The sequence below is a fragment of the Corythoichthys intestinalis genome, chromosome 11 (assembly GCF_030265065.1).
Source record: "Corythoichthys intestinalis isolate RoL2023-P3 chromosome 11, ASM3026506v1, whole genome shotgun sequence".
NCBI lineage: Eukaryota > Metazoa > Chordata > Actinopteri > Syngnathiformes > Syngnathidae > Corythoichthys > Corythoichthys intestinalis.
In genome coordinates, this window is record NC_080405.1 from 21284200 (window position 1) to 21299106 (window position 14907).

Below are 14907 nucleotides of genomic sequence, written 5' to 3' on the forward strand. Positions count from 1 at the left end.
GTCATCACAATTAGTTATCCACAATTGACTCCAAAACTGTTGTTCAAAACTTGCCAAATGCAAAATATGCCAATTCAATTTCATTGACTAAAACTAGCTGGTGATTTTGATACTATTGCTCTTTTAAAATGGAGTAAAAACCTACATTAAAAATAGTGTTCCCACACATGGCCACCCAAGTTATAGACAGATATCACTATTTTAGCCAATCAAATGTGTGCATCAATATTATTTTTGCTTCTGAGTTGCAGTGACGGCGGACCTACGCCGTTAATGCAGACCCGATTTACGACCCTACGCTGAAGCCTGACGTGCGCCTCTAAAAAAATCTTTCTACACGTCATGTCAACGCTTTGTGACGTGAACGTCAAAAGACTGTGATTGGTCCACTCAGAATGTTGTTTCTGGTTTAGCACAACAACACCACCATTTCCAAACATTCTCTAATGTCTTCCGTGTCGCCTACGCTTCAACATTTGTATTAACAACAGTTGTTGTTCAATATTGATTGGATGCAGCTGCAAATAGACACGTTCCATCTCCCCTGCCATTGCTGTCTATGACCGGATGAAAACTACAGGAATTTGACAAGAGTCCCCCAAAACCATACAAAGACAAAGCCACACTCCTCTACTGACTTGGCAGTGAATTACACAACAACGCATTTCTTTGTTGCACAACTTTGAATGCTCAATTACAACGAAGGGTCTATGGCGTCACCGCAACACAGAAGCATAATTCAGCCCTTACTCATGAGAGCTTTAATACACATTAGTTTCATTCGGATGTAGAAAATACTGTTTACAAATGAGGTATCATTTTAAATACCAGTAGTCATACGTGGATTTTGCTTAAAATAAATAAATAAATAAATAAATTTTTTAAAAAGGCAGTGCCACCAGTGTTATTAATAACTGAGTTGCAGTATAACGGCGTTATTTTTTTCAGTAGTGAGTAATCTAATTAATTACTTTTCCTATCTTTGCAACGCCAGGATGTGAACTGAGGATGTGAAGGGGCACGTTACCACAATTTGGCTGAATGAAGTGCAAGTTGTCTGATTTTGTCACAGCTGCCTGGGAGTGAAGCAGAGCGGGAGGGGGGTGGTGATGCCGTTGCAAACGCGTTAATGATTAGCTAGGTTGCCCGGGTTTTACATCCAGTTCATGGCGCCCAGGCCGATACAATTAATTGAAAATGATGTACTGTTTTCCAGCTGAGTATGCATTATCATCATTAAGTTGGGGTTGTCCTTGTAGATGCAACAATATAATAATATATTTTTCATATTTATTACCAAAAATAATCACTTGACCTAAACTTTTCTTAAATGACGCATCCATGTACCTTGTTTGATGTTTTTTTTTTTTTTCTTTTTTTAAATCAAAACAGGTAGAACAATGACAGGAGAGGCAGGACATCCAGATCCTCACCAGCATATTGAAAAATATATCTATATACATATTAGGGGTGTGACGACACACACAAGTCACAGTTCAGTATGTACCCCGGTACGGGGTCACTGTTTGGTGCGTGTTCAGCTTTTATCTCGCAGCAAATTTAAACCGTTACGCTCGTATGTATGTGATTTTTTTTTTTAAAATGTGACCTACGGTTTTCTTTTTATACCGTTACACTCTTATATATGTGAAATAAAAAAAATTTTTTAAAAATGTGACCTGCGGTTTTCTTTTTTTTTGCGGGGGGGGGGGGTGGAAAAAATAAATTCACTCAGTTAATATAAACATCTTTGATGTGAAAGATGTTATAGAATGTAAAGTGTAATAACGTGTAAAACATGAAAAGTAACGTCAGTTACTTTGCCGAGTATCTAATTACTCTTGCAATGAGGTAATGGAGCTACTAAAGCAATTACTTTTTGGGAGAAGTAATTTGTAACTTTAATTACTTTTTAAAGTAAGATTAACAACACTGGTTCTAGTACTACCAAACGTGTCTGATAAAATGTTATATACTAAAAGTGTGAACATTCCCATCATCAAGCATCGCCCCTTCCCCTCTTCTCAACCCTGATAAAAGCTTTGTCACGTGTGAGGAGAGTTCGAAGCTCATCTTTATTCAGAGGTGCCAATGAACCGATAAGGCTCAGTTGGGAATAGGAACATAAGTGAACAGTGCCGCCCTCTTGCTTTCAGGTGGTTTAGTAGAGTAGAGCCGCGCATCCCGTTTTCAGTCCTAAGTGCTCCTCACAAGCAAGTGTGAGCTTTTCACCAACGCAGTGCGGCTTTAACATGACCATAGCTCCGGAGTCTTCTGCTAGCTCCTCCTCCCTCCGTGATGTCAGCGGCAGGGAGAGCGAGTGAGGGAGAGAGGTGAGCAAGCACGAAGAGTTCATCCAATACTACCGAGACATTTCCAGTTTAGCGCACCGCCTAGGCGAAGCGTCTCTCCCGGCTCCAAGTGATGCTGCACCGAGCCACAATTTGATCCAGTTGGATGAGGGAGGGGGGAGGGCAAGCGATGCAATCTGTGCATCTCTCTCCTTTGGAGTGTTATTTTTTTCTTGCACGAGATAGTAAAATTAATTAGCTGTTTTCTCCAATATTTTTGGGGGATGGAAGTTTTTGGCACGCGTTTAGCGCTGTTCACCTGAAATGTCAGATATAGAGACACAATAGTCTTACGGTGATATAAGAAGCTCGGACAAATGAAGAGGAATTGTTCCATGTATAAACAAAGTTGTGTGCGTGTTTGATTTCCCCCAGCTGTCGTGGACAACCGCTTTTTGCGCATGGATAAGTTTTTGTAGTGGATATTTTTGCTCCATTGGCATCACATTTTTCTCCTAACGGGGATTACCCTCGTTTTATGACCACTCCAGCTTGGTTCACGGCATTTGATTTATTACAATTACTACATTTTTGAAAATCAGTGATGTTTTTACACGGAGGCACCACGAAGTGATTTTTCAGTCCAGTCAAAAGGAATAGCAAAGGTAAGTAATTCACAATTGCATTAATGTAAATGTCAGAATTGTTGGACTATGTGACAGTTTACACCACCGATGAGCCCATTCAACAACCAAATTCATACCAGACGTCACAAAAATGCTCAACATAACGCAACCATTCAAAGTGGGCATGTCGTGCGCATTAAACATGGTGAGACTATTTTCTCGGGTCGTCCCCATCACTGAGCACTAAAACAGACAAATTTGGCTTTACGCAAGAGTGCACCTGATGTACGGATAAATCCGACGCAAGTGAGGATATTTACATTGTTTACTAATATGATCATTAAGGATAGGTCAGTTTTTTACAAGTGCCTTGACTTTCTAGTGCTGGTTTCTCGGCATCTTGGCTGCAGAGCACGTTGCGTGGGTGCGCGGCAACAAGCGAGATCCCGGTCCGACCGTGGCTGTCACAGATTATAACCTCGGGAGGCAATCAGTTTGTTCCAGACCGATTCCATTTTCTTTTCTCAGGACATTAGTGGTTTGGTTGTTTGGGTCACATACATGCACAAAATTACAACAAACGCCAGTGGACTGAATTAATTTGCAGAAGAATGGAGGCAATATTGTACTTATATGTGGTTGAATTAACCTTGAAACATAGTTTATGACACGTTTCTGATGGTTTCAAAAACCTTATTTGTATAAAATGTGTCACTAAATAACCATAGCAATATAAAAGTAGTCAATTACAGCCAAACAAATTCAAGGTGCAACAGAACCAATTAGGATGCAACAGTATTTTATTGTTATGAAATATATGAAAGAGTATGAAAAAGTCTATGAAACAAATATAAAATGCATTTGTATTTAGAGCACTCAGTGGTTTGGTAAGGGGGTTTTTGCATTCACAATTGCTTATCCTTCAGTACTGTCACTAAATTCTCCCCTTACACTCATGTTGGATTACACAAAGGCAAAATAATGAATTACGATATAAGCACTGTATCGAAGAAATGTCCCGGTATGTGGCAATGTTGCTTTAAACATCAGATCACTGCCACAAATAATAAATCCATCCATTTTCAACGCTGCTTATCCTCACAGGAGCCTATCCCAGCTAACTTCAGGCAAAAGGCAGACTAAACCCTAAACTGGTTGCCAGTCAGTCAGAGGGCACACACAGAGACAGACAACCATTCACACTCACAATCAAACCGCCACTGACTGGGAATCGATCTCACGCTGCCAGCGCCTAATTGAAGCGAATGTACCACTACACCATCAGCGACTTCAATAATAGATATTATAAGATTTTAAAAAATGAGCACGTATTTTTGCAGGCTAACATTTTGATACAATACTTTTAATGAATTATTTCACATGTACATTTATGTAGTGATGTGTCTGCCCAGACAAAGTATATTTTGTATTAATTTAAGCAATTGAAAAGTTCTTTTGATCGACCCTGTGTATTATAGGCAACGCTAAGTCTTTGATTACATCAACAGTTTATATTACTTCAGCATGTGTTCACATTCCGTAACCCTTACTATATGTTGTTCAAATATGAGGTTTTACTTTTTTTTTTAAATGGAAACCAAAATTAAGTTTTAAATTGCGATGATTTTTGTTGTTGTTGATATGTTATTAACCACGGAGTGAGAACGATTTATTTTTGTGAGCAGTGATGCATGTCTATGTATCGACTGCCCTCTTGAGGTTCATGAATACTGTCTTCTCAATTTGTCATACTGCATAGCTAATTGAGAGTTTAAGAAATAATAATGAGTGCATTGTATTTATCTAATCTACAAATATGATGTAATTTCAATCATTAAAACTGCCACAACAGCTCAGTATCTAAAATGCAAGTCTTTATTTAGTTTATACTTTTTTGGCCAATTAAATGTAAGACAGCCTTCAATTGTAGTGAATTATGCGTTTCAACTTTCAAGTCTGACTTCAATTTTGTCACACTGTCATTGTCAAACAGCATTTTAGGGTACCGTATCTATTTCCAGGTCGACTATATATTACGTTGCTATTGTCATCATTTGCAGAGGGAGAACATATGTCATTCCTTTAGTGCTTATTGGAAAACGTGTCGGCTGTGTGTACTGGGTGGATGGGGGATTACAGAGACATGGTATTTTCGGGCTGTCACTGATCTCTCAATGAGATGACCCCGGTACAAATTGAAGTCTTCAATAAATCCTATTTCCATGTATGCTAATAAAGAACTCCAGCCTGATATAAAAATATGTACTGTATATCTTTGGGTCATCAAGCTAATCACATTGGATCGTTGCTGGTCTTTTCAGGTAGAAAAGTAGTGTGTGACAGTGGTTGTATATTTGGCCTTCCACTGCTATAGGCAGTAGATTAGAGGTGTCAAACTTATTTTAGTCCGCAGTCGGGATGCCACCGATCCGATCACATTATCGGAAATTGTGCCGATCGGTCCATTTTTTAGAGGATCGGAATCAGGTGAAAAGGATCGGATTTTTAATTGTAAAATATATTGATTTTAGGGCTGTCAAACGATTAAAATTTTTAATCGAGTTAATTACAGCTTAAAAATTAATTAATCGTAAATAATCGCAATTAATCGCAATTCAAACCATCTATAAAATATGCCATATTTTTCTGTAAATTATTGTTGGAATGGAAAGATAAGACACAAGATGGATATATACATTCAACATACGGTACATAAGGACTGTATTTGTTTATTATAACAATAAATCTACAAGATGGCATTAACATTATCAACATTCTGTTAAAGCGATCCATGGATAGAAAGACTTGTAGTTCTTAAAAGAAAAATGTTAGTACAAGTTATAGAAATTTTATATTAAAACCCCTCTTAATGTTTTCGTTTTAATAAAATTTGTAAAATTTTCAATCAAAAAATAAACTAGTAGCCCGCCATTGTTGATGTCAATAATTACTTACACAATGCTCATGGGTGCAGAAGCCTATAAAATCAGTCGCACCCAAGCGCCAGCAGAGGGCGGCAAAACTCCATAAAACACAATTAACAAGTGAGTGTTTCACTGTACCGTCATTTAAATCTGTCTGAGCGGGCCATCTGCGTTAATTGCGTCAAATATTTTAACGTGATTCATTTAAAAAATTAATTAACGCCCGTTAACGTGATAATTTTGACAGCCCTAATTTATTTATATAGTTTTTAATTTTTTAAGTGCTAAAAAGTAACAAAATAATCCAGAAATACAATGGCATTGCCAAAAGTAACAAAACATATGTTTTATACTCCGCCACACTCTTGGAAAAAGCGGAAGAGGAAACAGTACTGTAACATGTTTGGAACTTTTGTTCAAATTTTGAACAACATTTTAAAAAATACTTTTTTTTCGGTGTCGGATCAGGACTCTGTATCGGCAGATTCTCAAAATCAGGTGACTCGGACTCAGACCCATATGCAAAAATATGCGATCATGACACCCCTAGTCCGCAGAGTACGATTTGATGTCAAGCGGGCCAGACCAGTACACTTGTGGCTTAATAAACTATAAGTAATGGTGATTCGAAATCGCCTGATTTTTGGTGCAAATAATTACAAGACTATTTAGAAAATATGTCTGACAGACAGAAAAACCCTGTGGGCTGGGCTGGATCCCCGGTTTTGGGCCGTGGGCCATTAATTTGACACCCGTGCCGCAGATCCAAACAGGAAGGCTTGTTCTTCACATTGTTATAGAAAGTGATCCAACGCAGGCCTGCTCTTCTTTACATTATCTTTCATTAGGGAAGCTTGGGTTCGCAGACTGGATCCAAACTAATGTCTGAACCCCAAAATAGCATTTCAATAGACTCATAAAAATGTAAACAAAACTGACGTTCAACGTGAACATTCATTCTGTTGCTTGGCATGGCCATTGACCACATAGAAAGGACAGATAAGAGAACAGTTGTGACTAATGTACTAATGTTGGCACATTACACAGAAAACAGAAAAAAAAAAAAAACATTTACTTCTTGAATTATTGTAGCTCGAGTTTAAAGTGGCATAGAACAAAATTGCATCACGCAGAGACAAACCATTTATAAGCTCCATGCGGAGCAGAATTACCTCACTAAGATGCAATGGACTATATCGTTGCAAACTAATTATTTTCCTAAAAGCATGACCTGTATTTTGTTGGACCACATTTAATTATTTACAGATTGATCATGTTTTTGATGCTAATTGTGCATGCAATTTTGTGTAATTGTGTTAAATTGTTTATACATGGGTCGCATTACTACGGCTCAAGTTCCTTTTAGGCAGTTATCCAAAGGTGTTTTATATCAGCTTTTATATTGTGTTAACTGCATAAAAGTGCACATATTCAACACATGATACATCAAAGTTTGCTTGCAATGCATAAATATTGGATCCCATAAGATTATGATAAGTTCACCTTGTCTATAATGTAGACAGCTCTTGAATTCTGGCAACATTTTATCACAGGAATACATTACCAGGTTCCTCTATTTTTCTGTCAATGCCTGTGTTGCCTCACAGACTCGATGCAATCCCTCCCATCATACTTTAGAAAACTATTGTCACTTTGTGAGGTAGACACAATCTAGATCATTCTTTGATCTTTCCTGTTTTACTCCCTTTTCACTGCAGTGAATCACTTTTCATTTAAGGATTAACTTCAAACTTCATCATGCGCCTTGGAGTGCTTCGTGATCGTCACAGTAAAGCTATTCACCGTCTGATATGACGCACACTTCAAAGTGTTCCACAATTACTGAAGGGATGTAACTCATCCATATTTTGACACAGCAGCACAATAGTTTCTCTGCTATTCATACAATTTAAGTAATTCTCACACTGATCAGTGTCAGCTGTTCTTTTATTCCCCTCTTCTAACTGTTCTTTAATGAGTCTCATGGGGCTACTTTATAACACGTATGAAAAGAAACATCTCACAATTGTTGCTATTTAAAAATGGGCCAAATTAAATTCTTATTTTTAATCAATTCCCCTTTGTCGGTGGGCTGAGTACTTCAATGAATGCTGTTGCCTTGCCAAGGCAGGGGACCCCTGTAGTGCAATTTAGGTATTCATGCCTTTTCCTACTTGCTATTGTTTGACTCGTGTATAATAGCAGGGACATTCATTAAACATTTTTTTTCTCTACCATGCAATATTTGTGGTCCCCTGTCACTCGTGAGTATATTTCTAATAGTGTCATTTATGTGACGGCTGTCACGCTTGTTTGCCTTTCTTTGAAGAAAATTAGATATGGAATGATGCAAACCAACATTCTCAAAGTTTAGTATTAAAATATGGTCTGTTGAAGTTCTTTCAGACATTAACTCTTTCAATGCCAGCCATTTTGAGAAAAGACAAATCCTAGACTAGAGTACTAGAACATTTTGACTGATATTTCAAGTCTTAGACAATTTTTTGTTTTATGAGTATGCAAACACTGAGGCTACTAAAAGAAAGATTTTCTCAGAAAAAAAACAAGTTTGTATCAATCAACCAACCCCCCCATGCTTACAAAATACAGGGCAGCTCGATTGTTTACATCCTAAACGAATTAGACTTTCTATTAATAGCTGCTGTCAAGTGTTACAACTCACAGTGATATGCATGTGCATGAAGGTAAGCACCAAACTAGTAACACCTTCTCATGAGCTCATCTCCGGTTATAAGGTGCTGCTTATGAACCACGTTAATTCACACTAATTTGACATGAATGAACGTCGTATGTGAACATTTTATCCACTAGTTCATGTATGTTTTAGAACAAAATTATGACTCATTTGTTCAAAAGAGATTACAAGAGTCGATGGGATATGTAAAGCGGTAACCTTTGTGTCCTCTTGCTCAATGGACGTTAGTAAAGGTTAATGGTGTAAAACTACCTTTAATTTGCTCTCACAGACATAAGAAAGATGGGTGTCCATAACTCAGTGAGAGGAATAGGTCACAACGGTAGCATAAATTGAACACTATGTACATTCCAGTATTGACATTCTCTGTCCTTTTCCCTTTTGTTTCTCTTTTCTCCTCTCTCGAGACAGAATTGCTTTTGTGGAAGTGAAGCTCCTTCAACTCTTGAGTATGAACTTAGCAAGTCAGACTTATGTGTTGGTGGTCTTTCTCACCTCCACGGTGTCCATATGCCGGGCACAGGAGAGAGACTACACCGTAAAGGAGGAGCAGCCAGAGAACGTACGCATTGGGAACCTGCGGAGAGATCTCGACCTCAACCTGGACCCCAACATCCGACTATCCTCACCCCTGCAGTTCAAGCCCGTGTACAAAACAGGCGATGTGCCTTTGGTGAGAGTTGAGGCCAACACAGGGGAGATCTTTACTACCAATCACCGAATCGACAGGGAGAAGTTATGCTCGGGGGTATTTGCAGAGAAACGCTGCTATTATGAAATTGAGGTGGCTGTTTTGCCTGATGAGATCTTCCGGCTGGTCAAGATTCGCTTCCTGATTGAGGATGTCAATGACAATGCGCCCCTTTTCCAATCCACGGTCATAAACATCTCTATTCCAGAGAACACGGTCATCAACACCCGATACCCTGTGCCCTCTGCGTTTGACCCTGATGTCGGGATCAATGGGATCCAACATTACGAGTTGGTCAAGGTGAGAATGATCCCTATTTAATCTTCTGCATTACATGTGAATTGTAGTTTTGTTTTAAGCAAGGACATATAAAAGCATATAATATAAATTATATTTTGACCGTCAGGCAACAAATATGCACAATTATCAATATTCCATCTACACATGCACACATTAAGAAATCAAATTTATATTTAAGTAAGTATTACTGTTCAAACGTTTTATGGCAAATTATGCAACTGTATTTGTAAAAGCTACACTTTCACGTTGTTGTAGAAGGTTTATGTTTGCATTTGTGAACAAACATGAATTCATGATTGTCATTAAATCAACAGAGAAGAAAACATTTTTAGCTGCCTAGAACAAAAAGTCAAGGCAATAGCTGAACATCCTCTGTTCTGTCTATTTGAAAAGCCATGTTCTACATAATGTCTTTCAATAACAAATTAAGTAAACGTACTGAAGCTCGGAAACTGATTCCCCCATGGACTTTGTGAATTAAATTACATTTAGTGAACATTAGTGCCTTTTTGTGATTCATAAAATCAGCAGCCTTGTGCAGCAGACATTAACACATAAACAATAGTCATCAGCAACCCTATCCATGGATATACTTGGACTCACAGACCATCCTGCTGCATCACACCATACTGAATGGGGTTACCTATCTTTGGCTTTTCCTACAGGTTTTTTCTCAAAAGAAAAATCCTAATCCTCACGTTCCATTTCAAAGATCCAAATTTACTCGCATTGACTACTAGTTTCTTAAATCCCATGTAGCTACAGCGCATTACCATTCAGGAAATGAATTAGCAACCTACACTGAAATATGATCCAATTTTACTTAAATACATCATGATGTCTACAATGTTTTACAAAATGAATTCATGCTTCCATGTGCAACATTATTATGAGAAAATGCTACAGTAACATTCAGAGTGATCAGAAGATGATGCATAAAATGCAGACACAGCAAAGAATACATTTTCTAATTCAAGCAAACAGTTACATGGTTTAAACATAGTAAATTAAAGCTGGTTATGGAGCAATGCTGTTTTATGCAAAAATATGTCTTATGCAAAATGAGGGAAAGCTTCTCTTCACCTAACTGATGCAATTTTAAACTATGTTGCAATGTTCTCCATTGAAAATCATATCCAGAAACAGGATACTATCATGCTTTCGTCATTCACAATCCCGGTCTGCTGTAACAGCAATTTGTATTTTTAAAAAGTCTCCCCAGTTCCAATGCCTCTCCAGTGCAATACCCTGCATTGTTCATCCCTGGAAAATCAACAAGCAAATGCTATACTCATTACAATGATGATCTGCATTTTTTTCCCTTTATCCTGTCCCACAATATAAAGTGCTGTTAAACTTTCCTTGGCTGCTGTTGTTGGAGCTTTTACAGAAAGTTACTCTATTTGCATCCTTGACACACTATCCTTGATTTGTTTGCCCTTTTTACATTGACATTGTACTTAGGATTAATTTCCTTGTTTTCCAGGCTCCATACATAAAATAAATTAAGGGTCGTTAAAAATTGCCAGGTATATTTTAATTTTCCGTGTGTGTGTGTGTGTGTGTTTAACTCTAAAAGTGCAAGGAAAAGCAAAGGGTATGAGGGAAAGAATGTGCAAGCATTTCCTAGAATTGGCCTTTGCTGCTAAGCCACTCTTGGCTACCAATATATGGCCCTGTGAGAAATATCTGAAAAACACCCTCAGAATGATACTGTAGTTTGCCCAGTTTTCTTGTCTTGTGCAGGCTGCATTGTGGAAACTGCTCATTGTGATTTACAAACTCACTGTCACTCCACGTTTAGTGTGCCTAAATTTCCTGACAAAACATCTCTGTGCATCTTCATGCTTTTGCCAAAAGGGTAACTGTAATTCTATCCCACAAAGTGGTCCATTACCACTAACAAAAGCTGGGCTTTGCGAGCTTTTCGGTCATTTGGTGTGGTCCAGTGGAGTGTTTGTGACATCACCTGAACTGTAGAGATACTCTTCCTTTGAAATGGTCAAGGTCAAAAAAAAAAAAAAAAAAAAAGAAAAAAAAAAAAAAAGCAATCTCATGCATGAAGGGACAAAAATGAAAAAGCAGATTTTTCACTATTCATTCTTGAGCTAATGTAGACTCCAACATGGAAACATACTTTAGGACGAAGATATATTCTGCTTTAGGTTTTTTGCTTGGAATTCTGGCATTCTATCATACTGGCCTCCTTTCTTATACCAGTGAATAAATTTGCAGCATCACACACTACATTAAACCGACTTTCATCTGTGTCAGCGTCTTCATACACATTTAAAGTGGGTGTCTTGTTTTAAGTCGCCCCGTGTAGATCAATGTGTTGCTGTTGGCTATAAAGGCTATGTATCAATGATAAACTGCATGATGAAGTGGATGTCTGCAATTTAGCTGGCTGTTCGTAATGGCTCTTAGAGTAAACATTCAACCACTGACCTTATTTATTTCAGTGTTCATTTAGCCGGTGGATTTTGTGGTTTTAGAGTTTGAATTTTTTTGCTGCTCAGATACAGGCTACCACACTAATGCTATTGTAATAAAAAACATTATATCCTTATTGCTTTTCCTTCCTGTGTTATCTGTAGTTTACTATATACAGTACATGCCACCTCACAATTTTGAGATTAAGGGTTCAATCCTGAGCTCCGGCCTTCCTTTGTTAAGGTTATGTTCTGCCCAAGCCAGCGTGTGTTTGGTCCGGCTACTTCGGCTTTCTCCTGCATCCAAAAACATGGATGGTAGACTGCTTAAGCACTCTTAACTCTCCATAGGTGTGATTTTGAGAGGTTGTTTGTCTATTTGTCCCCTATGATTGGCTATTACCAGTTCAGGTTGTACCATAACTTCTGCCCATAGTTTGCTGGACTAGGCTCCAGCACCCCGAATTCAGTTCTTTAATGTGGCTTTGCAATAGAATATTCAGGTAACAAAGTCAACAATCTCCATCACAGAAAATGGAAATGATGAGCTAGCTTATGTTGTGAGCATTTTGCTAAAGTTATGTTAAAATACCTTGATTTTTCTGGAAAGAAACTTCCGTATCTATAATTTGTTTTTCTCCAAAAATGATTTTTTTTTTTTTTTCTCAATAAATCACTTTGATTTATGCAAGGATATATTTTTTAATGTTTGTCTTTGTCAAATTTTGAAAATAACAGTCATATTTGTATCATAAATAATTTACAATGTAAGATCATATGATGTGGTAAAAATGATGGCACAGGAATGAGAAACTAAGGCTATGTTTGCACATTGTTTAAGGTGACCACTGCTGACTCGATTGTCTGAAGTGTTATGCATTCAGGGATTAGGCAATTGCTTCTCATTCAAGTACTGCAAAGTTTTCTCACGGTCTATCACGGAATCCGAGACAGGCCGTGAGGAGCTGGGGCTTCTGAGCTTGGCAAGCTTGAAGGCCCTCCATGGTTCAGCCCGTTGTCTACCATGAATGCTAGTACATTCCCACCCAACTATGGTGTCCCAGTAGGGTCCCTCACATTTCTCATGATCTTCCAAGACTTTACTTCTATGGATAAAATGCTAATGTTTTAGAACACCTTCACTGTGCCACAATTGATTGGCGCTCCTCTCCCAAACCCAGTTATAGAACCGGTGTCGGCGCAGGGGCTGTCACATACTGTAATTTAATTAATATTGGATAACATTAATTTTCTCTCAACAAATACCTCATGAACTTGTTTTTCCAAAACATGGAATAGAGCCATTTTTCACACTCACAACTCTCTATCTCTGATAAATGCAATCACTTGTTTATGCCACGGCAGGCAATGTAGGTAATTGAGCACAAGGCATCGTTTAGAATTAGAAAAGTACTGTACATACAGTACTACGAGTTTCAATACACCCCATTACATAGCATTAGTTTTAGTTATGTGCAGTGCATCCTGTTTTACCATATTAAACATGTTCAAATATATCCTTGGGCATCCACAGCAATGGTAGCCTATCATACAGTATTTACCCATCATAGCCCCATGTGTTGTCTTAATTCATCATTCGTTGTCCAATATGGCTTTAAACTGGACTGCTGTGGTGTCTGTGAATTAGCAGTGCAACGGTTTGCGGTTCAAAGCCGAACCGTACGGTTCACCCTGTACGGATCAATACGCCTTTATGAACCGCGCCTTTTCGGTTTTGCAATTAATTTATTCAGAATGTTTGTGAAATGAATTGGTCGAGCTCTGTTTGCCTGTGTGTGATGTGAAGCACAGCTGTGGAGAAATTCCCGCTCTGCAAGTAAATGTTCGATCGCTGTCAAGCACCTGTGTAATTGAAGCCTAGTAACACACTCTCTCGCTTACGAGTGAAGTGAAAGTGAAACAAGAAAGAAAACAAAAAGCTATGGCGAGCGGAGGAGTGGAGAGACCGAATTTTGAGGAAGCACTGGCTTCTTTCAAATCCACGGTGTGGCAACATTTCAGTTTCCCCGTGGACTACAATGCGGAGGGAGAGAAAATATTGAAAAAAAAAAAAGATTTGCAAGCATTGCTCAGCGCTCTTTCCCTATGCTAATGGCAACACTTATAACATGACTCCGGCACCTCAGCCGGCATCACCCACAGATATCACTTTCTCAGAGCAGGACAACCCCAAAGATGACACCAGTGAAAACACATGGCGGGCTTCGTTAATTTATTTGCAACGCTTGATCCGCGTTACATTGTTCCCTCGCGGACATACTTCTCCAACAACGTAATCCGACATTTTTTAAATGGCACGCAAAACATTGAAGATGATTTCGCTAAAGCACATAGTTTCGCCCTGACCACTGATAGTTGGACGTCCCGTGCTACAGATTGCTACTACCTAACAGTTTTACATTTTTCACATGTCGAAAGTAGACAGAAGGGAACTAATGCAAAAATGGGAGCAATTTTATCAACTTTAACAGTTGATTCACAACATTAAATGACCTCCAAACATAGCAAATGTTACTATGCTTTTGGGGAAAGGTAACACCAGTTACTTTGCCAAGTATTTTTTTAATACTGTGTGTGTATTTCAGTAGTCAGTCACTACACTAGCCAAAGAGCTAAGAAGCATTTTAACAGTCGAAAATGTTTACATTTTAAGTGTTTATTTCATTTTCTCAAAAGCAAAATAAAGGCAGTTTAAAAAAAAGAAAAAAAATGCAAACTGAAACCGAACCAAAACCGTGATCCCAAAACTGAGGTTCAAACCGAACTGTGGGCTAACTGAACCGTTGCACCCCTACTGTGAATATTGTGAAAAAAATTTCTTCCACCAGCATTATAAAGAGGTGTGATGATCATCACTGCCACTGTATTCCCATTAAATTGCAAAGAAGAACTGAACATAGTTATGA

General features: G+C 38.3%; 1 protein-coding gene across 2 annotated transcripts in view; it reads left to right on the plus strand.

Annotated features, from left to right (window-relative positions):
* Positions 1–2361: 2361 nt before the first annotated feature.
* Positions 2362–14907, plus strand: part of pcdh11 (protocadherin 11) — a 215852-nt gene continuing 203306 nt past the window's right edge. The window contains exons 1-2 of one of the 2 annotated variants that reach the window (XM_057850790.1): positions 2362–2956; positions 8969–9548. In XM_057850790.1, the coding sequence (XP_057706773.1) occupies positions 9009–9548 (540 nt within the window). In that variant the 5' untranslated portion in view covers positions 2362–2956; positions 8969–9008. The remainder of the gene's footprint in view (positions 2957–8968; positions 9549–14907) is intronic. The other variant, XM_057850791.1, reaches the window with a different exon arrangement.